Consider the following 25,279-nt stretch of genomic DNA (forward strand, 5'->3'; position numbering starts at 1 on the left):
ATGATATGATCTCCCATAGGCCTTTGCTGACATTGGTTAGGCTAACTGAAAATGCTGATTGCTAGCAATGCTAGGCTGACAAGTGTATGCGGGGGGGGTGGGGGGACACTCAGCATGGTGATGTCAGGGTCCACTACCCTGGTCACCAACCTCCCTCGCTATGCCACTGCTTGATTGCTCAAAAATTCCTAATCTTAAGTATCATACTTACTCCTTTTGTAAACCTTTTTTCACATTCTGCTATTATACCCATGATTTTCTTATATACGTAGATATAAATAATGTGCATATTTTTTTTTAGTCTCTATATTTGATATGATTTGACTTTGCTTTTATAGAATGATTTTATTATTCAACTGATGTTTATGTACTTATTTATGTTTTTAAATGAATGTTTTCATTTGGATTATATTCTATCTACATTTCTTACCTCTGCTGCAGCCTTCAGGCGAAACACAGCCATATCAGGCACGTGCTTTATTGAAATTAATCTATTTTGCTCCATATCTTTGTTTGAGCTGCTGTTCTGGCATCACAGATCCATTTGCCTCCCTTATGTTCCCTAACCAAAGAGGTTTACATATTACACAGAGGTATTTTCTCTGTCCCTAATGGGCTCAATCTAAGGCACCCTTTTATTAAGTGGTGGTAAACACTAATGCTTGCTTACCACTGCTTAAAAATGGCCCTACTGGGCCATAATTAGGAGCTATATGTTTATTGTGGGCTTGGTGCACCATACATTTTATTTTTTTAACAGGGGGCAGAGAATTGGTATGCCCTGTGCTAACTGGTTAGCACTTGGGCACAGTGTGTGCTGACCTATTAGCACAAGGTTGGCGTGGGAGCCCTTACCATCTAGGTGACAGTAAGAGCGCCAGCACTAATGGCCATGCGCTAATTACAATATTAGTGCAGGGCCATTAATTGAAAAAAGGAGATTGCAGCCATTTTAGAGCCATGCTAAGTTTACAGAAGCAGGGCTCTCGTTGCGCACACAGTTCCATCCTTCCTACCAAAAGTAGTCTCAGCCTTCTACATCAGTCAGGAAGTTTGTTTGCCCGCTTTTCACCCTAGAGGTCTAAGAAAAAGGATAAAGCGTTGCTTGCACTAATACAAGCAGGGTAGAACACTTTATCCTGACTAGGATTGTTGAGTTCTGTTTCTCTGGCTGTTAAACATTTATCAACTGCAAAGATACAGTATTCTGGTTCTTGTTTGTGGAACACACTTCCTAAGGACAAAAGAAGGACAGACTTTTCTTTTTCAGGAAGACACTCGAGACCTAGCTCTTTCAACTGCTGAACTCTCTGGTTTGGAACTGGACCTATGGGACAATATAAATCCTATTTAAATCATTTTTACAATTGTATGTATATTTATCTGTAAATACCTTGATGCTCTAAATAAGAAGCAGAATATTACAATGAATCAAAAATTGAAACCCCCCCCCCATATCAAAACAGAAGGGTGATGACACCATTTTATTTTCAACCAGCGGTTTGAGGTACAGATCCCTTTCCACAGAAAGGGATCATCTCATAAGCCACAAAAGAAATATCCAAGTTATGATGGCAAGTTTTTTCTGGGAACCATAACCAACATGATCTTGGACACATTCCTTACCTGGACTGCTGTCAGTGCACACAAACTTCACCCTCACACTGTCCTTTTTGAGTACTTATAACAGTTTGCAATTAATTATTCTCTGACTCCCCTGGGCCCTGATGATTCGGATTTCTACAATCTGTCAGCTAGGACAAATGCCAAGGTAGGCCGCTACCGAGACTTGGACAGACAAGAGACAGAGTTAAATAAAAACTCTTTTGTGCTGCCTGCTGTAGTGTGGAACCAGAATCTTTAAAACATTAGGAAACACCATTGTGAGATCAGTGCAGCTACTCCTGTGAAGCTCCGTGGTTAAAAATCTTTGCCAGCAGGGTGCGATTGGACTGTGCCTTCTCCTCAAATTCCTTGGTCTTAGAGGATAACTTCTGCTTCCCCCTTCTTAGTTTATAAGCCTGGATTTCTTCTTCTGTCTTGCGCTGGGTGAAGTTCCAGCTACTGTCCTTTGTGGTGCCATTATTTACGAGACCCTCCTTGGCCCGCCGTCGCTCAGCTCGCTCAAAGCTCTTGCTCATTTCCACATTCTGCAGGAAGAAATTTGTCTCTCGTTTGGCCTGTGACACTTCTACCTGCATGCGCTGCCGCCGTACCTGCCGCTCATAGGCCAGTCGCTCACTCAGGTGTGCCCAACTAAAACGATGGAGATACTGGAAAAGGAAGAAGACAGAAATATAGACTTTTCTATTCCTTGTGACATATTGAGATAAATCTAGTAACACTCAATCCAAACAGTTTAAATTAATTTACAGATGGTAACCGAACAGGTTTCCTAATACACACCTCTATCCCGTGCAGCTACAGTACAAACTTCTAAGATTGCTTCTTTAGCACTCTCCAGACCAGTAGAGGTTAATCTTTACAAATGGGTATATATCCAATCATGACCAGCAGGTGGAGACTGAAAACAAAACTGTGGGACAGTATATACCAGTGATGGCTAACCTTTTTCAGCCCGAGTGCCCAAACTGCCGCACAAAACCAAAGAATTTCCTCAAAGTGCTAGCACGTCAATTAAACCTTAATAACAAGATTTTAGTATCTAAAAACTCTTTATAAAGTTGCCTGAACTATGTAACATCATTTTTAAAGGTTGGAATCTTTGTATTGTCAGAGAATTAATTTGATTCACAATCCTTTGGTTTTCATTTCAATTTATTGGCAATTTATAATGTTTTAATGATTTCATTCAATTTAATGAATTTAGGAAGAATTTGATTTAGTTACACAATATATTTTAAATGTATTATTCACATAACATGTCAAATGTATCCTGAGTAAAAAAAAAGATAAAACTTCTTAAAACTGTTAACTGTGTCAAGACTCGGTGTGTATTCCCAAAGAGTCTATACATGTTTTTTTGTAAAATTTACAATCAAATTAGAAAATAGTTAAATCATTACATTTCTAATAATATGATGTAAAGAAAACAAAAGAGCTTTCAATTAAACCAACCGTTTTTATTGGAAATTCCAGATTGGAATACAACAGGGCCATGTAAAGTCCCTTTTTTAAATAACATCTTTAAATAATATTTAAATAACTTAGAAAGTGTCTTAACTGCTCTGGCATCTCTCTCTTCTCCTTTCTTTCCTTTGCACCCCATAGTCTGGTATCTTCCCTTCCCTGATTCTCTAGCATCTCACTCCTTTCCTTTTCTTCCATCTCTCCCTCCCCCTCCATGCTTTGTCTTCTCCTCCTTCCTTTTCCCTTGGTCTGGCATACTTTCCTCCTTCCCTCCATGCCCTGGCATCTCTTCCTCCCTCCCTTCCCTCCAATCCCTGGCATCTCATTCCATTCCCTCCCTCATCTTCTTTCTCCCTCCAGTTGGGTGCAGCAAGTCTCTCCCCCTCTGCTCCCTTTCCTCCTTCTGTCACCCATGACCTGGCGTCATGAACTTCTTCAGGCAGCAGCATTCACAATTTGCTGCTGTTGCCAGCTTCGGGCCTTCTTCTCTGTCGGGTCCTGCCTTCATGGAAACAGAAGTAGGCAGGACCCGGCGGAGAGGAAGGCCTGAAGCTGGCAACAGCAGTGAATTGTAAATGCTGATGCTAGCCGAAGAAGTTCATGACGCCAGGTTGAACACCCGGGGCAGACTGCTACTCTCCCCCCCACGACCCTCCTAACTCTCCCTCCCTCCCATCACGAGACTCTAAACAGGCTGCTTCAGGACTTTCTCCTGCCGTGATTCCCTCTGGCACGTCACTGATGAGGGAAGGAGGGAGAGATAGGAGGGTCAGATCAGGTTGGGATTCGCCCGAGATGATGATGAGGCTGCTGCTGCTGCCAGCGAATCCAGCAAGGGTGAGGCCCCAAAGCACAGCACTGGCAGGCCCCCCTGACTATTTCGGGCCCTAGGCCTGTGCCTACAGGGCCTATCCTTTAATCTGGCCCTGCTTCCCCCCCACCATATGCCCTGACATCTCTCTCTTCCACTCCATGGTATGGTATCTCCTTTCCCTCCGTCCCATGGTCTTTGCATCTCTTTCCTCCTTTTCCTGATCTTCCTTCTCCCTCCTTCCCTCTCTCTCCCCAATTGGGTACAGCAGTATTTCTCTTCCCCCTCCCCCCACTGAGTACAGCAGTATCATCAGCATTTCTCTCCCCCCCCAATTGGGCACAGCAGAAGCAGCATTTCTCTTCTCCCTCCCCCCTAATTGGGTGCAGCAGCATTACTCCTCCCATTCCCCCCCCCCGTCTCACACACCCGGCAGATTCGCTACAGACAAAGGCAAGTTGCAAGTTTCCCTTGGTCGCTGACCTATCTCCCAAAGGGCAGTGACAGAGGGAAGTTTACAACTTGCTGCTCTTGCTTACTTCGGGCCTTTCTCGTTGCCGGGTCCTGCCTTCACAGAAACAGAAAGTAGGCAGGACCCGGCAGCGAGAAAGGCCCGAAGTAAGCAAGAGCAAGTAAGCTTCCCTCCGTGGCTGGCCTATCTCCCGCATGCTCCGGGGCTCTAATGGTCTGTGCCGGCTTCTCTTCTCTACCCCCCCCCGACGTAACTTCCGGTTTCGGAGGGAAGCCGGGTTCGAGTCGCTTGCTGGGGGTTTTTTTTTTGTTTAAAGTCCGGCGGGTTTTTCAGCGGCTCTTCAGACTGCGCATTAAGCAGTGGCGGCAGCAGGATTCGGCAGATGACAGTCGGGCGGGCATCTACATTTGCTGGGCGTTGCGCCCGCCTGCCCTGATGGCGGCCCTGTCGGTTGGGTTAGCGCCACAAAAGTAAGGGGACCTGGCCAGCTGTGCTGCACACGGGGCGGGGCGGACCGCCCCCTCCCTTGGTAGCCGCGAGGCTACTCCTCCTTACCTACCCTGCCTGCAGTACAGAGCCGAACGGAAGTCTTCCCGACGTCAGCCCTCCCTCCCTCCGACGTCAGTGCTGACGTCGGGAAGACTTCCATTCGGCTCTGTGCTGCAAGCAGAGCAGGTAGGGAGAAAAGCCGCGCGACTTAGTACATCCAGCCCCGTTCCCGTGCAGCTCTCTATTGTGGACCTTCCCGCGTGCCAGCTGCAAGGCCTTCGCGTGCCACAGCTGGCACGCGTGCCATAGGTTCGCCATCGCTGGTATATACTATACTCCCTTCTCTATTTCCCTCAGTCTTCTTTCAGTCTCCAGCAGGTGTTGATGTGATCTGTACCCATCTCCCTTGGTAGGGCTGTTGGAATTTGTTTAGGGGGTTTATAGTCCCTGTTTTTGGCCGGACGGAGCTTGGGCGGGCCCTGTTTGGGGGTTCGTCCGACCTCAGGGGTGTCAAACCCGGCGGGTCTCGAGCGGGGTCCCTCCCCCCACTTCCTCCACCTCCCCACATTTTTTTAGAGGAGCCTCAGCAGTAAGCCTTGCCCCCTAAATCAAGCAAGGCATATTGCTTCGAGAGCCTGTGGAGTCTGTTCTGTAAAAAAAAAAAAAAAAAAAAAATCCTGAGGTAGTGCTGGTCTGGAGGGTTGTTTCCCTTTAAGAAAACTGTAAATTACTGTATTTTTTCATCTAACCGGCACTTTTTTATAGCTAGGTCGCGTATGGAGCAATGAGCACTTCTAAAGGGAAAAAGTGCTCATTGTGCTCCAGGCGCGAGGCACTCGCAGCCGGCCTGTGCAAGCGGTGTTCAGGCCGGTACGGTGGAGGAGCTCCATTGGCAGCGGCTGCAGGCACCCAGAGCTCCCCACCGATGGTGCCTCGCGAGTCGGCTGGGAGCAGTGGGGAAGCCCGGTCTTCCCCAACCGTCCACGGAGGGATTCCCCGAGCCGCCGGTCGGGTTGTTGGGGATTCCCTCTCAGCTGATGTTTTGACAGCTGATGCTGGCTTGCCTGTTTTAGCAGCTGGGACTGTTCAGGTTTCTCAGCTGCTACAGGCTATGGAGGGAGCTTTTTTGGCGGGAAAGTCGCCATCTTCTCAGTCTGGCCCCTCCATTTTGTCTTCCACCTCAGGTGACCTTCCCCCTGTATTGGAAAAACAGGGGCAGGTTTCTGCTGGGTCCCCTGCTGTGGCAGGGAGTCCCTTGGGACCCTCAGGGGTTTTTTCTCCTGATTTCTTTTTTTCCTTGTGCAGAGCCTATTTTCAGGCGGCTGGGGGTCCCGGTTGCGCTCAGGGGGTTTCGGGGAGTGGGGTTTCCTCCGCGCTCCCTGCAGCTTTCCCTCTCTCGTCCGTTGTGGCGTCCCCTCCTCCGCCTCCCTTGTCCAAGCGTCCGCGGGTGTCGTGAGACGAGGATTTTTGGTCGGAGGAGCGTGTCGGTCTGGATGAGGACCTGGACCTTTCTGAAGAGTTCCAGGACCCTCTCGAGGGGACGGCCGCTGGCGGCGGGTTGTCGGGTTTCCCGTCCTCCGGCGAAGAGGCGTCAGTGGTGCGCCTTTTTCAGAGAGATGAGCTGCCGGACCTGATTCAACAGGTTTCTTCGGTGTTGCGTTTTGAGGATGCGCCGCCGGAGACTCCGCGTGTGGGGGACCCTCTGCTACGGGGGATCCGTTCCGTTTCCCGCTCTTTTCCTATGCATCAGGATATTCAGGATATTATACTGGAACAGTGGAAAACGCCGGAGGCGCCGTTTCGTTTGGCGCGCAGCATGGCTTGTTTGTATCCCATCCCAGAGGGGGATCGGGCTACTTTAGCATCGCCAGTCGTAGACGCGGTGGTCTCGGCGATTTCTAAGCGGCATACCGTGCCTGTTGAGGGCGGTTCTGCCTTGCGGAACTCTGAGGAGCGCAAGTTGGAGAACATCCTTAAGCAAAATTTTCAGGTCTCTGCTTTTGGGGTCCAGGCGGCTATTTGTGGGGGGCTGGTCGCTCGCGCCATGTTTCGGTGGGCTGAGCGTGTCCTGGATCGGGAGTCTGATGACTGGTCTCTGGTGGATCAGGAGGTGGCGAAGACTGAGATGGCTGCCTCGTTCCTCTCAGATGCTCTTTATGACTTGGTGCGGATCTCGGCTAAGTCTATGGCCTTTGGCGTATTTTGTGGCTGCGCGCTTGGGCGGCGGATGCTGCGTCCAAAGATAAGCTTACTAAGTTTCCCTTTCGGGGGTCCTTTTTGTTTTGGAGAGGAATTGGATAAGTTGATTCAGACTCTGACGGACTCAAAGGTGCCCCGTCTGCCTGAGGACCGTGCCCGCCCTGCGTCTCGGGGTGGCGCTGCCCGGGGGCGTTTGCGGGAGTTTCGCAAGTATCGCCCTGGGCGTGGGGCTGCTACTTTCCCGGCTCCAGGGTTTTCCCGAGGTCGGTACTTCAAGCGCATGCAGCCCTTTCGGGGGGCCCGTCGGGAGGCAGGGAATCCCTCCGCCGGTTCCCCCGCTTCCCATCCTGCACAATGACTCCTTGCCGGCGCCCCCTTTGGTTCCGGTGGGGGCCCGGCTGCGCAAATTTTTCCCCAAATGGGCCGAGATCACGTCCGATCAGTGGGTCCTGGAGGTGGTGCGGGACGGTTATGCCCTGGAGTTCGCTCGCTCTCTGCCGGACCTTTTCCTCGCCTCTCCATGTCAGACTCCTTGGAAGACGCAGGCTTTTCGCCAGACCCTTCAGCGCTTGCTAGATCTCAAGGCAGTTGTTCCAGTGCCCCCTCCAGAGTGGGGCACCGGCAGGTACTCCATTTACTTTGTGGTGCCCAAGAAGGAGGGGACCTTTCGGCCCATCCTGGATTTGAAAAGGGTCAACAGGGCTCTCAAGATTCCCTCTTTCTGCATGGAAACTCTGTGGTCGGTCATTCTGGCGGTTCAGCCGGGGGAGTTTCTCACTTCTCTCGATCTGATGGAGGCCTACTTGCATGTTCCCATTCGGGCCTCTCATCAGCGCTTTCTTCGCTTTGCGATCTTGGGTCGGCACTATCAGTTCTGTGCGCTTCCCTTTGGTCTGGCCACGGCTCCCCGGACGTTCACCAAGGTGATGGTGGTCATCGCGACAGCCTTGCGGTCGGAGGGTATCCTGGTACACCCCTACCTGGACGACTGGTTGATTCGGGCAAAGTCGTTGCAGGAGAGCTCCCGGGTTACGGCTCGGGTGGTGGAGTTTCTCCGGTCGCTGGGCTGGGTGGTCAACCTTTCCAAGAGTCAGTTGGTCCCGGCTCAGCGTCTGGAGTACCTTGGGGTTCTGTTCGACACCTCCTTGGGGAAGGTCTTCCTTCCAGAGGCCCGGGTAAGCAAATTGCAATCTCAGATTCGCCTGCTTTTGGCGTCTCGGTGTCCTCGGGCGCGAGATTTCCTCCAAGTCTTGGGGTCGATGGCGGCGTCCTTGGACATGGTGAGGTGGGCGCGAGCCCACATGCGTCCTCTTCAGTATGCTCTGCTCCGGAGGTGGTCTCCCCAGAGGCACGGTTTGGATGTTCCTGTTCCCCTGCGAGGCATGGCGCGCTGCAGTCTGCGCTAGTGGCTCCGGACCCCTCACCTGGTTCAGGGGGTGGGTCTGGATCTCCCGCAGTGGACGGTGCTCCTTACGGATGCGAGTCTCCTCGGTTGGGGGGCTCAGTGTTTGGGTCACTCAGCTCAGGGCACCTGGTCCACGGAGGAGGCCTCCTGGTCGATCAACGTGTTGGAGACCAGAGCGGTCCATCTGGCGCTGTTAGCTTTCCACTCCCTTTTGTTGGGCAAGTCGGTCAGAGTCCTGTCGGATAATGCCACGGCGGTGGCTTATGTCAATCGTCAGGGGGGCACCAAGAGCACTCAGGTGGCGCAGGAGGCGGCTCGGCTCATGGTTTGGGCGGAGTCACATCTTCTGGACCTCTCGGCCTCTCACATAGCCGGGGTAGAAAATGTTCAGGCGGACTTCCTCAGTCATCACTTCCTGGATCCAGGAGAGTGGTGTCTCGGCGCCGTGGCGTTTCAGTTGATAGTGCAGGCTTGGGGGCAGCCCCTGATGGACCTGATGGCCACGAGTAGCAACGCCAAAGTGCCCCGCTTCTTCAGTCGTCACAGGGACGGTCTGGCCGAGGGTCTGGATGCTCTGGTCCAACCGTGGCCGACGGAAGGGCTGTTGTATGTGTTCCCTCCTTGGCCATTAGTGGGCAGAGTACTTCTTCGCATTTTTCACCATCCGGGTCTGGTGGCTCCGGATTGGCCTCGACGTCCGTGGTATGCGGATCTGGTGAGGCATCTGGTGGCGGATCCTCTTCCTCTGCCTCTCTTGGACGATCTTCTGACGCAGGGTCCCATTCCCATGTTCGACCCGTCTCCCTTCTGTCTTACGGCTTGGCTCTTGAAAGGGGTCGCCTTAGTAAGAAGGGATATTAAGATAAGGTGATCTCTACACTCTTGGGGTCTCGGAGGCTTTCTACCTCTCGGGCTTATGTGCGGGTTTGGCGTCTCTTTGAGGGGTGGTGCCAGGCGCAGGGAGTGGTCTCTTTTCGCGCTTCCCTGCCTAACATTCTAGAGTTCTTGCAGGATGGCCTGGATAGAGGCCTGGCTTGGTCTTCTCTCCGGGTTCAACTTGCGGCCCTGTCGGCTTTTCGAGGGTTGGTGACAGGTCAGCGTTTGTCGGCCATTCCTGATGTGATTCGCTTTTTGCGGGCGGCCAAATTGCTCAGGCCTCCCCTACGGCCCTCGGTTCCCTCTTGGGATCTCAATCTGGTTCTCTCTGTTTTGGTGCGCCCGCCTTTCGAGCCGTTGGATGGCTGTTCTTTGAAGGACCTCTCTGAAGGCGGTCTTTTTGGTGGCCATTACTTCCGCTAGGTTTCTGAGCTACAGGCTTCCTCTTGTAGGGCTTCCTTCTTGGAGTTTTCTAGGGAGCGGGTTGTCTTGCGGCCTGTTCCTTCCTTTCTGCCGAAAGTAGTTTCTCCTTTTCATGTCAATCAATCGGTGGTCCTCCCGGTCTTGGGTGGTCGGGAGGGCTCTTCTGAGCAACGGCAGCTGCGCAAGTTGGATGTCGGTCGGGTCCTCCGCTCTTATGTGCAGCGGACCCGGGAGTTCCGGAAATCCGATCATCTCTTTGTTCTTCTGGCGGGTCCTCGTCGGGGGGCTGGCGCTTCTAAGGCTACTATTGCGCGCTGGATCAAGGAGACTATTGCTTCCGCTTATCTTCTGAGACAGAAGTCTGTTCCGGAGTTTCTCAAGGCTCATTCCACTCGGGGTCAGGCAGCTTCTTGGGCTGAGTCGTCGCTCGTGCCTCCAGTGGATATTTGTAAGGCTGCAGTTTGGTCTTCCTTGCATTCCTTTGTTAGACATTATCGGGTTGATGTGGAGGCGCGTCGGGACGCGGTGTTTGGTGAGCGTGTTCTGGTATCGGCCCTTCGGGGGTCCCGCCCGTGAGGGGGACTGCTTTGGTACGTCCCATTTGTAAAGATTAACCTCTACTGGTCTGGAGAGTGCTAAAGAAGGAGAAATTAGGTTCTTACCTGCTAATTTACTTTCTTTTAGCTTCTCCAGACCAGTAGAGGTCCCCACCCTGTCTGTCTGTTGTTGTTGTTGGGGCTGTTTCGCGGGCAGTTTTTGTTTTTTGCTGCGGGTTCTAGTATTTTTCTAGGGCCAGTTTTGTTTTCAGTCTCCACCTGCTGGTCATGATTGGATATATACCCATTTGTAAAGATTAACCTCTACTGGTCTGGAGAAGCTAAAAGAAAGTACCGTATTTGCCGGCGTATAAGACGACTGGGCGTATAAGACGACCCCCCAACTTTTACAGTTAAAATATAGAGTTTGTTATATACTCGCCATATAAGACTACCCCTTCTTCCGCACACCTTCTGCACAACAAATAAAACTTAAAAGAACATCAGAATTTATTTCAACAATTTTAATTAATTCACTAAAGCTGAATAGAACAATAAACCCATGGGAGCTGCCATGCTATTTGTTTTCTAAACTGTTAACCAAACTGAAACTGTCAATGATAGAAGGAAGATAACACATAGAGGGAGAGAGCAAGTGCCGGGCAAGTCCCTAGCAAGTTTGCTGGCATGACAGTTTCCCTTTAAAAGCCTTCAAAAGCCTCCTGTTCGCCCCCGCAACTTCCTTAAGGGCTAGACTCCACACACGGCCGCATGTGCGAGAGACGTAGTAAAGAGAAAAGGGGTGGGGCCAGAGCGCCGCTGCTTCCCGCTGCGCAGGATGAAGGAGCTGGCACCCTTGTCACACTGATGTCCCGCCATGGCCCCGCTGATGTCCCGGCAGGTTTACTAGTACCGTAAGCACCGTAAGGAGGTAAGGAAGGAGATGTTAGGGCATGTAAAGTAAGGGCATGTAAACAGTACCCGGCGTATAAGACGACCCCCGACTTTGGGGAGGATTTTAAGGTACTGAAAAGTCATCTTATACGCCGGCAAATACGGTAAATTAGCAGGTAAGAACCTAATTTCTCCTTCTAACATAGTAATGTGGAGGGGCATAATCAAAATAAATATTTAAGTCCATTTTGGGCCTAGGGTGCTAGTCGTCCAAAGTTGGCAGCGTCAAAAGTTCATTCTTGAAAAATACATCCAAAATATATTTTTTCTGAAAATAGTCTACTTCTACATCCAGTCATTTGATCATCCAGACCATTAGTGCATTTATCTTTATACTACATTCTCATCCAAAAAATCATTCAAGTCCCAAATGTCTAGAACAAGACCTTTTGGATATGGGAGGGGCCAGCAAAGTGATCGACTGGCCAACTAGACATGGCAACAGAGTAGTGTACTGCTGTGAACTTAGAGTACTGCTGTGAACTTCACAAAAGGGTGCCACATAAACATCTCACCATAACTCCCTTGCAGGTCATGGTGAGCCCCCGCAAAACCTACTACAACCACCTGTTTACAACCCCAACAGCCCTTATGGCTGCAGGTGGCACCTATATTGCAGTACAGTAGGGTTTTGGTGGACTAACATTTTTCACCATGAATGCAGTGATTAGATTGGCTTATGGGTCTGGGCCCTCCTCTCTATGATTCACTAGCCCTTCACCTCTGTGCAGTTCTACTAGGCTTTCCTATGCCAGCTCCTGATGTTCTGCAGGCAGGTATGTACGTTTTTATTCTGATTTTTATGGCGGGGGAGGTGTGTGTGTCAGTGATCACTGGGGGAGTATGTGGGGGTCTGTACTTTGTGTCTGCAGTGGTTATCTGGTCACTTTGAATACCTTCAGGGAATTTAGACCTGCTTTTAGATCACCTAAGTCATAACAGCTTTGTCAGACTTTCAATTATCCCTGCAGTATGACTAAGTCTAGGTCGGCCCACATCCCGCCCTAACCACTCCTTCAAAAACGCCCCTTTCAGCTCTGGGCGCACAGCGGCATTCAGGAGCATAAAAAGTCTCTGGATATATCTAAAAACCCGTTTCGATTATCAGCACTTGGATGACATGTCTTTTAGGTTGTCCAAGTGCTGACTTGAGTGGGTTTTTAGACTTATTTTTCTTTCGATTATGAGCTCCTTAGTACATAAGAATTGCCACACTTGGACAGACCGAAGGTCTATCAAGCCCAGCATCTTGTTTCCAACAGTGGCCAACCCAGGTCCCAAGTACCTAGCTAGATCCCAAGTAGTAAAACAAGATTTTTATGCTGCTTATCCTAGGAATACCTATGGACTTCTCTTTTAGGAAATTATCCAAGCCTTTTTTAAACCCCGTTAAGCTAACTGATTTCACCACATTCGCCAGCAATGAATTGTTGTGTGAAGAAATATTTTCCCCCGTTTGTTTTAAATCTACTTCTTAATAGCTTCATCGCATGACCCCTAGTCCTAGTATTTTTGGAAAGAGTGAACAAGTGATTCATATATACCCTTTCTACTCCACTCATTATTTTATAGACCTCTATCATATCACCCTGAGCTGTCTCTTCTCCAAGCTGAAGAGCCTAGCCACTTTAGCCTCTCCTCATAGGGAAGTCGTTCCATTCCTTTTATTATTTTGTCACCCTTCTCTGTACCTTTTCTAATTCCACTATATGAGTCAAACGTGGATGTTTTTGTTACATCGAGTTTTATGGACCCCAACACGTTTACAAAAAATAGATAGCACTAGATCCAATAGATGCTAGCATTGTAGATTAGAAGTGGGGACGCTAGATCATTTAATTTTTTTTGGTCCCTGTGTAAATGCTTTTTGGAAACTAATATGGCCCCAAATTAATAAATTATTAGAAAACCATGTAGGACTCTCATATGACACTATATTATTTGGTACAGCAATGAGAACTCAGAGTCCGATTTCTGCAAACAATAAGTTATTATTAATATTAACAGGGGTCGCCATGCAACAAATTACTCAAAATTGGAAAGACTATACTAAATTAAATTATACATTTTGGTGGAATTCAGTTTGCCACATATATAAGATGGAAAAGATGATAGCATTACAAAAAGGGAATATGGGGACCATTGACTAGTTACTCTAATGATCAGATATCTTAGCACATGGATAGTTTATGTTTAGGGTTAGGGAGGGAAATGTATTTCATATGAAAATAGGAGTCTTGATAAAAAGGGGGGTATTTATTTTCTCTTACAAGAATATTTGATTGTAATTCAAGTGATATGTGAAAATTGTCTTTTATTATGTATATTCACTTGATGTAAGAATTAAAAATGAATAAAGAATTATAAAAAAAATAAAAAATAATAATTACACTATATCTTTTTTGAGATACTGCGGCCAGAACTGTACACAGTATTCAAGTTGTGGCCAAACCATAGAGTGATAACAGCAGATAAAGTCCCTTCGAATCTGTCCAACAAGATAAATTCATAGAATGAAGTATAATGCAAAACTATATATGGAGGAGTGGCCAAGTGGTGAAAACCCCTGCTTTAGGACCTTGAGATTGTGGGTTCAATCCCCGCACCGCTCCTTATGACCCTGGGCAAGTCACTTAACCCTCTGTTTGTCTAGGTAGCATAGTTATATTGCGAGCCTGCTGGAATAGATAGGGCGAAGTACTTAGCAGGTTGATGAAAGTAGATGGTCCACCTCTCTCCACCCCACTCCCTCCAAGTGGTCTGCTCCTTTTACCTTCTCCTCCCTTGTTAAAGGCAACAGGTCACAAAGGGCCTTTGGCAATTCAAATGCCATCAGCCTGGGAATCCTTCATGTTTTAGGAAAGCAGACACATTACATTTAGATTGCCTCGTCTGAGTTATCTCTCCTGACCAAGTTCCATCTCAAGCATGTACCATTGCTATCTAGCCCAACAGGCAATACTGCTGGCTCCCAGGGTATCTACATCGTGATGCCTCAGCCAACCACTCAGCTTGCCCTACCTGAAGGCCAGCTCTGTGTGATTCCTTCTCATACACTGTCCCCAGCACAGAACAGGAAGAGGACAGGCAATGGAAGTATCAACATCCTTCATACATGTACACACACACACAACTCACCACAGGACAGACAGAAGGGGTACAAGCTTCCCTTATACAGGTACTCCTGCTGTCTGCTATTGAGACAGACAGGGGAAGCCACTGCTTACCCTGGGATCAGCAGCATGGAATATTGGCAACTATTTAGGTTTTTGCCAGGTACTGGTGACCTGGATTGGCCACTGTGGAAACAATACTGGGCTAGATGGATCATTGGTTTGACCCAGTATGGCTATTCTTGTGCTTATGTCCCATTAAAGAACAAGCAAAGTGGAGGCAGCAGCGTAGGAAGCAGTTTTTCTGATCATACAAGATAGTCACCTTCATGTTCCAGAGGTCGTCATGGAAACGGTTTTTTTTTCCTGGTACCCATTGGAGTATTGTTCAGACTAGCAGCAACTAGTTTGGCAATTTTCTTGTCCCGGAACTCCACCCAGCCTTCAGTGAAGTCCTTGGCATTGGTGCCTGCCTTCTTTTTCTTTTTTCGCACAAAACGGTCTGATAGAGGAAAGGGACAGAAAGCAGGGAAAAGATGAGGTTAGATAATGTGCTTTGTAGGGACAGTATATATAGCAACCATTAAGAAAGCTAAAGGACGCAGGTTTCACCAAACAATTTACAAGAAAGAAAATTAAATATACATTTGAATCACTTAGAGGCAGCCCATCAGGGGTGTATGATGGGGGACACATGTCTCATGGATTTCCAATCCTTGTGTCTCTGTATCTGTGTTTGTACTCCATTTGTATCTGTGTCCGGGAGAATAGAGGGGAAAGGTGTTTTGAAAGCAGCATTTCCCTAACTGCTCTCTTTCATAGTATCTAAAGTTCCTATGCTCCAGAAACACAACTGTTTTTCCCACAGAAACCAACCAGGCCATTTTTTGGACAGTGATCTGGCCCAATGTTTATTTTCATCAGTTTTCCCCCATGCCTAATTTTGCTTTGTTCTGTCAAATTTGCAGAGTTCTTCATCCTTTTATACACATTTCTTTTTAACAAGCAACTGGACCACTCTCACAACAGCTGAGAGTGACCTCAGTCTTTTGGAGGTTGCTTCAGTGGTGGCTGTCGCCCACCAACTTCTCCAGAGGTCTTCTATTCCACACCACCGCATCACAAGGTACCGACAACTGATGCCTCCAGGCTCAGATGGGGTGCCCACATCTACAGTCTCCATACCCAAGGCTCCTGGAATCTTTCCGAAAGAGCCCTTCACCTCAAGCTCTAAGCAATTCATAAAGCTCTCTACGAATTCCAGGATCATCTACTCAAGTTGTTCTTGTATGTTCAGACAACCAGGTGGCCGTCTACTATGTGAATAAACAGGGCAGTACAGGATCCTGCCTACTCTGCTGAGAGGTGATCCAGATCTGGTTGTGGGCAATCCCTTGCAACGTTTTCCTTAATGCTGTCTACCTAACAGGAAAGCAAAATCCTTGCCAACAAGTTGAGCAGATTGCTGCAGCTGCATGAGTGGTCATTCAGCCCTACCATGGTGCAACAAAGCTTTGCACACCTTTTCCTCCCCCTACAATCACAAACTCCCACTCTTTTGCTCTAGACCAGGGCTGCCCAAGTCCAGTCCTCGAGATCTACTGGCAGGCCAGGTTTTCAGGATATCCACAATGAACATGCATGAGAGAGATTTGCATACCAAGAAGGCAGTGCAGGCAAATCTCTTTCTTGCATATTCATTGTGGATATCCTGAAAACCTGGCCTGCCAGTAGATCTCGAGGACCGGACTTGGGCAGCCCTGCTCTAGACTTTACACTCCCAATCGTCTGGAATCAGATGCCTCCCTCCTCGATTGGTAACATAAGTTCCTGTATGCCTTCCTTCTGTTCCCTCTCATCAGGAACACTCTACTCAAACTTCGCCGGGAACATGCCACCATGATTCTCATAGCATCTCGGTGGCCGCAACAAACATGGATCCCTCTCCTCCTCCACCTCACTGTTCAAGAACACATAACACTTCCCATCCTTCCAATGTTGCTGACAAAGAATGAGGACTCCCTCCTCCATCCCAATCTGTTTACTGGCTCTCACTGTGTGGTATTTTCCTCTGAGCCATTAAATGCTGTTTCACTTTCGGCTCTAGTGTCTTCCATCCCTGAAGCCTCCAGGAAACCTTCCACACTACACTCCTATCATTTCAAATGGACTTGTTTCATAGTGTGGTGTAATGCTTGCTTGTTGTACCCCAGCACCTGCCCTGTACCATCTGTACTGGACTACCTCCTCCAACTGTCCAACTCTGACCTGAAAATTACCTCCATCTCGTCAGAGGGAAGGTTTCCAGGTCAGCTGCAAGCCATGTGCAGGAACCAGCAGCTTCACAAAGAGAAGTGCCACTGGGAGAAGGAGCCGGCCAGAGGAGGTAAACACCCGCGGGAGGCACGAAAGGTATAGACTGTGTACTGTACAGGATCCAAGTTACATACAAATTCAACTTAAGAAAAAATGGAACGTGTTCTTAACCCAGGGACTGCCTGTATCTGTGCTTTCGCACTCCCTTTTATGATATTTTGTTTGTTTATGATGTAATTCACTTTGAATGGTTTGTCCACCAAAGTGATATAAACCTTTATGAAAAGAAAAACAGGGTGTGATAATGGGGTGGAGGGAAGAAGGTAACAACCACTGCAATTTTTCCTCTATTTTATCAATTGTCTCCCTTCAGTTTTAGAATTATAAACTACTTTATTGTTATAATTGCAGTATATCAATTTTGCTTTGTTTTGAACAAGATACAGTTGTGTGCAAAAATTTAATCATACCTGCTCAGACTCTGCTTTAGTGATCCTTAAATGAACAGAAATGGACACAACCTCTACATGGTCCAAAGTTTAAAAAAAAATTACAAAACAATGTGTTCACCTTTGTTTTATTTCAAACTTCTGCACACTTGGTTCAGGCTGTGCTTGAGTTGTGTGACAGAGTTTGATACCAAGTATGCTAGCACTAGAGTATAAGTAGTGCTCTATAGAGCCTGTTACCTTCTGCCTGTAGAAATATGCGCCCCACTTCTCCATGGACGCTCAGCATATTCCGGATATGCCGGGGCCTGAGGCGTGGAGGAATATGTCCCAGATAAATAATTCCTGGAATTGCTTTCTTCTCCTTCATCGTTCTTGTAGGATCACCACTGAGAAGATCTTGATCTTTGCTGATGTTTTCCAAATCCTTCTCCTCTTCAGTCTCTGCACTACTCTCTGTCTCCATAGGCAGCTTGTCCACCACCTGTTCACCCTTGTCTGACATTTTCAGGTTAAACTGTAAAAGCAGAATCAAGGTGATGGCAATCAGAAATGTTTTCAGAGATACAAAGAATATATTTGCAGATAAGGATCATAAAGCATACCTAGTCTGACCCCCTCCTTGCCTCCCACTCAGAATTATTATCCCCTCACCACCCCTTAAAGAACTTCTTTGCTTGACCCATCCTTTGAATGGCAACACTGTTTTCATCTTCCTCACCTCCTTTAGGGAGGCCATTCTGTGCATCCAGCATCCTTTCTGTGAAGAAATATTTGCTTACTGGAAAATCATTTCTGAGTCCCCCCCCCTTTCACCCTCATCTCATTATGTCTCACTCTAGACTTTGTTTTCCATTGAAAGAGGCCAGCATTTTGTGCATTTACTCTTTGGAAGCAAATAGATGTCCCCATCATATCACCCCTTTGTGTTTGGATATTTAAAACCAGTTCTTGTATGCTTTATGGTGAAGGTTTTTGAATATTTTGGTAGCTGCCATCTGAACTATCTAGTTTATATTCTTTTAGAAGATGCATTCTCCAAAACTGTACACGGTATTCTAAATTAGGTCTTGCCAGTGAATTACACAGCAGTATTATCACCTTGTATTTTCTGTGGTCTATTTATCTACCTATGCACTCCAGAAGCCTCTGTTCATCCCCCCCTCCCCAAGTGCTTTATGGTCATGTTAAGATCCTTCAATGTGGTCACTCACTCTTGGTTTTGAGTATCTGAGAACTTCATCCCTAATGTATGGCCTTCCAAATTACAATATGAAATTTTAGCTGCCAAACTCTAGCATGCCACATATTTTCTGCAACTTTCAAATATCCATCATGTTGAAGATTTTGGTTTCATCTGCATAAAGCCACAACTTTCCCTGATAACCCATTCATAATTTTGATTAGGAAAAATTTGAACAGAATCGAACTAAAGATTGACCCCTCTAGCGTACTACAGAAACATGATGGCAAATAAAGGCCAAATGGCTACCCATCCGCAGTAACCATTATCTCTTCCTCTCTCTAAGAGATCTCGCATGCCTATCCCATGCTTTCTTGAATTCAAACACAGTCTCTGTCTTCACCACCTCTTCCGGGAGACTGTCCCATGCCATCTACCACCCTTTCTGTAAAAAAGTATTTCCTTAGATTACTCCTGAGCCTATCACCTCTTAACTTCATCCTGTGCCCTCTCATTCCAGAGCTTCCATTCAAATGAAAGAGACTCGACTCATGTGCATTTAAGCCACATAGGTATTTAAACGTCTTTATCATATCTCCCCTCTTTCGCCTTTCCTCCAAAGTACAGTGGTGCCTCACACAACGAACTTCCTCTTTCGTTCGCCATTGCCTTCTTCCTACCTGCCCTGCCGCAGCCGCACACAGCCGAACGGAAGTCTTCCTGATGTCAGCGCTGACGTCGGAGGAAGGGAGGGCTTTGCTTAAGCCCTCCCTCCGACGTCAGCGCTGACATCGGGAAGATTTCCGTTCGGCTGTGTGCTGCGACAGGGCAGGTAAGGAGAAGGAGACTACCCTCGCGGCTCGACCAACCCCGCTGCGATCCAACCCCGCAGGAACCCCGGACTTCGTTGTGTGAAACGAAGTCCGTTGTACGAATCAAGACATAAAGTTCGTTGTGCGCAGTGTTCGCTGTGCGAGGCGTTCGCTGTGCGAGGCACCACTGTATACAGATTGAGATCTTTAAGTCTGTCCCCATAAGCCTTATGATGAAGACCATGCACCATTTTAGTAGCCTTCCTTTGGACCGACTTCATCCTTTTTATATCATTTTGAAGGTGTAGTCTCCAAAATTGTACACAATATTTTAAATGAGGTTTCACCAGAGTCTTATACAGAGGCATCAATACCTAATTTTCCCTACTGGCCATACCTCTTCCTATGCACCAAAGCATCTTTCTAGCTTTCGCCATCACCTTTTTAACCTGCTTGGCCACCTTAAGATCATCACATACAAACATGCCCAAGTCTGCTCTTCTGTATCGTTCCCTTTTTGCAGCCCAAATGCATGACCTTGCATTTCTTAGCATTCAAGTTTAGCTGCTAAATTTCATACCATTCTTTAAGCTTCCCTAGGTATTTCTTCATGTTATTCACACCATTGCAGATTTTGGTATCATCTGCAGAGGCAAATCTTACTCGACAGCCCTTCAGCAATATCATTTATAAAAAATGATAAAAAGAACAGGCCCAAGAACAGAACCTTGAGTCACACCACTGGTAACATCCTTTTCCTCAGAGCGATCTGCATTGATCACTACTCTTTGTCGCCTTCAACTCAACCAGTTGCTGACCCAGCCTGTCACTGAATGTTTGCTTTGAACACTGATTATTCAACAGCAGCAAATTAATATTTAAAATCTATAAAGTCACAATTCAGTCCTTATCTGACATGTAAGAATGTGCTCAGTTGATGGTTTTAAGACTACTGGTTTATATTATATATTGCACAGAAGAAATCAAATACAAAGCTGCTCTGTCTTAAACTCATTGCTTATTCGAGCTTAAGATTTAGTTTCTTTAACTTACGGACTGTGAAGAGCCCTCCTGAAATCTAAATCTAGCCCTTGTCACTGCTGCCTTGGGGCAATGGACCCTGCAGCTACCACAGAGCTACCCATAAGATCCAGCAAGCAGGGAAGTTCATATATATCACGATTTCTCACCCGATGACAGGAATCTGTGGCTTTTGAAGGAACCACGTGTACTGTGCTTTAATTGGCTGGAGAGGCTTGTCTTGCATCAGCACACACAGACAGTGCTGCTCATTTCAGGAAACACAGCAGTCAAACCGCCCTCGATACACCTTTCTTTCTGCACTTTTTCTGTGTTGCCAGTAAAGGACTGAAGTCTGAACAACGACTGTAATCCGAGCAGCAGAAGCAACAAAGCAGGAAGTGCTAGAGTGCACCTGAACAACAAACCACCCGACAACCAGGAACAAGAAAATTAGTTCCCGGCTAAGATGCATCGCGCGGAGGACACGTTTAAGAGGGACACCACCGAAAGGAAGAAAAGGGGGGGGGGGGGAGAATCCTAGAATGAAAGGGAGTCACGTGGGTTAGAGGAAAGAGGGCGGGAGAGCAGGATCAGGCAGGATGTTAAAAAGCGTGGATCTTTTCCAGATAAGCCCCGCCAAAAAGTTAACCCCGCCACCCAAAAAAGATTATAAAAAAGAAGCGCGATCTGCTGTATAAAGTAAAGTGGGGAGGTTCCCCCCCCACGTCCCCCCCCTGTCGGAGCCCTTAAAAAAAATGGCCGACAGTTTATCCTATTTTTTATAATCTTTTTTTGGGTGCTCCGGGGGGGCCGTTACTTTATACACTTCTGCGTTGTGCTGAGAACTGCATACGCTGGCAAAAGGTGGCGGGGCTTAACTTTCGGCGCGTGCACTTTTTCCATTAGTGGCGGGGCTTATCTGGAAAAGATTCAAAAGCGTGCCTGGGCAATGAAAGCCCGGAGGAGAGCTAAAAGAGGCAGCTAGGAGAAATTGCAAGAGAGAAAAGTTTTATATCTGTGCTCCCAATGACATCAGTCAAAAAAGATATACAGGGGTAACTCTTTCAAGTCAAGGTTACTGTCGAGTGACTAAAGAGATTAATAGAACAAAATAAAGTCACCACACTCATCAATACACTCAGTAAACTTATTTTTTGTTTAGAACTCTGCTCAGAGACATGAAGGCTGATTACTCGGCCTCACCTACCAATCATTGCAGTGTTCAGAAAAAATTTTTGATTTTGAAGTTTCTATTGATAATGCGCTAGCCAGAAGGCTATGCTGAAAGTATAAATGTTCTCATGAATTCTATAAACTATACAAAATGACTTAACTTTAAATAGTGACTGGAATCAGTTAAGGTCCATGGAGTCCACAAGGGCTGCATTTTACCCAGTCTTCAGTTACTTTTAGGCCAGGTCTGGCTTTCAACTTGCATCCCAAACCTCTGTGGAATTTTTAGTACCTGATTCCCATTAAAAATATACATCATGATAAGGTTGTCAGAAATCCAGGAATAGCCTGCAGTATCCCTCCTAGAACCACATATCTTGACAGCTCTGTAATTGAAAGAGATTCACCTCCTGTGCATTTATGCCATGGTGATATTTAAATGTGTATCATATCTCCCTATCCTTTCTTCCAAAGTACTGAGATCTTTTAAGTCTATGCTCATATTACATTACATTACATTAGAGATTTCTATTCCGCCATTACCTTGCGGTTCAAGGCGGATTACAAAAGATTTATGAAGGGGGGGTTACAATGGAAGAATATTTGTCATTACTGTTGTAAAGAGTAGATCATTTGTCATTTCAAGAGTTGTATGGAGTAGAACATTTGTCAGTATTTGAATGGTAAAAAGTGTAGGTAGAAATTTAGGAAGAAAGGGAAACTAGGGAAAATCATTTGTTGTTTTTCAGGTTGTACGATGGAAGAACATTTGTCCTTTCTAGAGTTGTAAAGAGTAGATCATTTGTCAATTCAAGAGTTGTAAAGAGTGGATCATGTCAGGACTGTTTCAGGAATTTCTTGAAGAGAATGGTTTTTAATTTTTTTCTGAATATCTTGTAGTCTGGGGTGGTTATCAGTAGGTTAGAGATCTGGTTATCTAGTTTTGCGGCTTGAGTGGCTAAGAGGCCATCGTGTAGTTTTTTCCGTTTTACTTCTTTGATGGGGGGGGGTATGAATGGAGAGTGTGTTTTTCTGTGTCTGCTTGAGGTTGCTTGGATATACTTTATGATGAAGATCACTGCCTCTGGACAAACTCTTTCCTGTTTATATCTTTTGAAGATGCAGTTTCCAAAATTGTACCAGAGGCTTGTATAGAGGCATCATCACCTTTTTTTTCCCAGTTGGTCATTCTGTTGATACAAGCTCTTTCAGTTTCAGAAGTTACATCTGTTGGTGCTCTGATCCCCTGCTTTCAAAAGTCACTCCCCCAAATCAAGCCTTACTTTCTCTCATCCCTCTTAACTCCCACTTCTCAGTTTATTGGGACCTACTCACCTGGTTGATATCCCTTGTCAGATGCCTCTCTCCATTGCTACCCAGGATCCAAAATGGCACCGCTGCCTTCTGGAACTGTTGGCAAATGTGCCGTCTTGGATGCTGGCAAATGTGCCATCTTTGATCCTCAAAACCAAAAAGAGACTGCAGAGATGATGTACAGAAAGCCAAAGCTTTTATTTAAATCAATAAATAATTTGTATCCAAAGAAGATGGTTCACTTGTATTTGAGACCTGGACCCAACATGGTCCGTGTTTCGAAAAACACTTCTTCCTCAGTGGTCCTTGATGTGTCAAAAACTGAATTTCTGAGAACCATTTGAAGTACAACTGGAATGAAATAGTTTCTAAAAACATCAATTTGGGGTCCTGTAGTAATCTGTCGCAGTGTAGTACATAGAAACATGATGGCAGATAAAGGCCAAATGGCCCATTTAGTCTGCCCATCCTCAGTAACCATTATCTCTTTCTCTCTCCGAGAGATCCCACGTGCCTATCCCAGGCCCTTTTGAATTCAGACACAGTGTCTGTCTCCATCACCTCTTCTGTGACTCTTCCAGTGACTGTTCCATGCATCTACCACCCTTTAAAAAAGTATTTCCTTAGATTACTCTGGAGCCTATCACCTCTTAACTTCATCCTATGCCCTCTCATTGCAGAGTTTCCTTTCAAATTAAAGAGACTCGACTCATGCACATTTACATTACATAGGTTTTTAAACATCTCTATCATATCTCCCCTCTCCCGCCTTTCCTCCAAAGTATACAGATTGAGATCTTTAAGTCTGTCCCAATACGCCTTATGATAAAGACCACATACCATTTTAGTACCCTTCCTCTGGACCGACTCCATCCTTTTTATATCTTTTTGAAGGTGCGGCCTCCAGAATTTTACACAATATTCTAAATGAGGTCTCACCAAAGTCTTATACAGGGGCATCAATACCTCCTTTTTCCTACTAGCCATACCTCTCCCTATGTCACCTTTTCAACCTGTTTGTCCACTTTAAGATCATCACATACAATCACACGCAAGTCCCGCTCTTCTGTCGTGCACATAAGCTCTTCACTCCCTAATCTGTACCGTTCCCTCTGGTTTTTACAGCCCAAATGCATGACCTTGCATTTCTTAGCATTAAATTTTAGCTTCGCCAGGTCTTTCTTCATGTTATTCACACCATCCGGCGTGTCTACTCTTTTGCAGATTTTTCTATCATCCACAAAGAGGCAAATCTTACCCGACAACCCTTCAGCAATATCATTTATAAAAATGTTAAAAAGAACAGACCCAAGAACAGACCCTTGAGGCACACCACTACATCCCTTTCCTTAGAGCAATCTCCATTGATCACTACCCTCTGTCGCCTTCCACTCAACCAGTTCTTGACCCATCCCGAGGGCACTCAGTTTATATATTAAACATCTGTGTGGAACACTGTCAAAGGCTTTGCTAAAATCTAAATACACCACATCTAGCACACATCCTCTATCCAATTCTCTGGTCACCCAGTCAAAGAAATTGATCAGATTTGTCTGACAAGACCTACCTCTAGTGATTCCATGTTGCCTCCAGTCCTGTAATCCATAGGATTCAAGAAACTTGACCATTCTCTGTTTTAAAAGTGTTTCTATTAATTTGCTTACCACAGAAGTCAGACTTACCAGCCTGTAATTCCCTACTTCTTCCTTACTTACACTTTTTTAGTACTTTTCAGCTTAATATAGGGGTAATGTGATCAAAACGTGATACTCCCATAAACATATGAGTAGCAGAGTTTTGGACAATCTACAACGTTTCTACCCAGTAGCCACCATACCTAGGTACAAGCCATTATAGTAGTCCATTTTCATTAGCACCATACTCTGTATGTTCAAAGTTATTTCTGAATGAATTTACTGGATAATAACATACCCCCTCTTCTATGAAATTGCGATAGTTTCTAGCGCAGAAAGCTGCGCTGAATGGTCCACGCTGCTCCCGATGCTCATTGAGTTCCTATGAGCGTCAGGAGCAGCGCGGGCCATTCAGTGAGGCTCTCTGCGCTAGAAACTGCTAGTGCAGTTTCGTAAAAGAGGGGGGATAGAGATTGGTTTATTAGAATTTGATTTTAACTTTACTTTTTCTTATTTGAATTCTAACATAGATTACAATAATTTTAAACTGTTGTAAAATCTACAATCTATTACATTGTAAGTATGGATGCTATGTAATTATGCTTTTTATCATTTTGAAAGTTAGTGTGATCTATATGTTCTGTTTCTCATACATAATATTTTATTCTTGTTCTACTGATTAGTGGACGTATTGCACAAACCATCTGAAATAACCAGATATTAGTATCATGGTAGATCCAGCACTATGATTTTTTTTAGTAACAACTTATGGAACTCAAAATACTGTAATTTAGATTGTGCAGTTTATATGCCAAATAGGACTGAGGTCATAATTATGCAAAGACATAAGAAACTCCAAAAAAGAAATCTATACCAATCGGTCATGAGGTACAAACAATTTGATTGTAATGAAATCTGCTGAAGTCTCTACAACATCCCCATACCGATTCCAGTATATGATGTGAATGTTAAATCAGTTAATAAATCAGATGTAATCAGAGATTGGA

General features: G+C 46.2%; 1 protein-coding gene across 1 annotated transcript; it reads right to left on the bottom strand.

Annotated features, from left to right (window-relative positions):
- Nucleotides 1-1,469: 1,469 nt before the first annotated feature.
- ABT1 (activator of basal transcription 1) lies at nucleotides 1,470-20,840 on the bottom strand. Its single transcript, XM_033923663.1, is given in 5 exon segments — nucleotides 1,470-2,273; nucleotides 14,694-14,732; nucleotides 14,734-14,870; nucleotides 17,374-17,650; nucleotides 20,319-20,840. Coding segments are annotated over 4 exon segments (816 nt in total). The 5' UTR covers nucleotides 17,639-17,650; nucleotides 20,319-20,840; the 3' UTR covers nucleotides 1,470-1,898.
- Between the last annotated feature and the right edge of the window lie 4,439 nt (nucleotides 20,841-25,279).

The sequence above is a fragment of the Geotrypetes seraphini genome, chromosome 1 (assembly GCF_902459505.1).
Source record: "Geotrypetes seraphini chromosome 1, aGeoSer1.1, whole genome shotgun sequence".
Classification (NCBI taxonomy): Eukaryota; Metazoa; Chordata; class Amphibia; order Gymnophiona; family Dermophiidae; genus Geotrypetes; species Geotrypetes seraphini.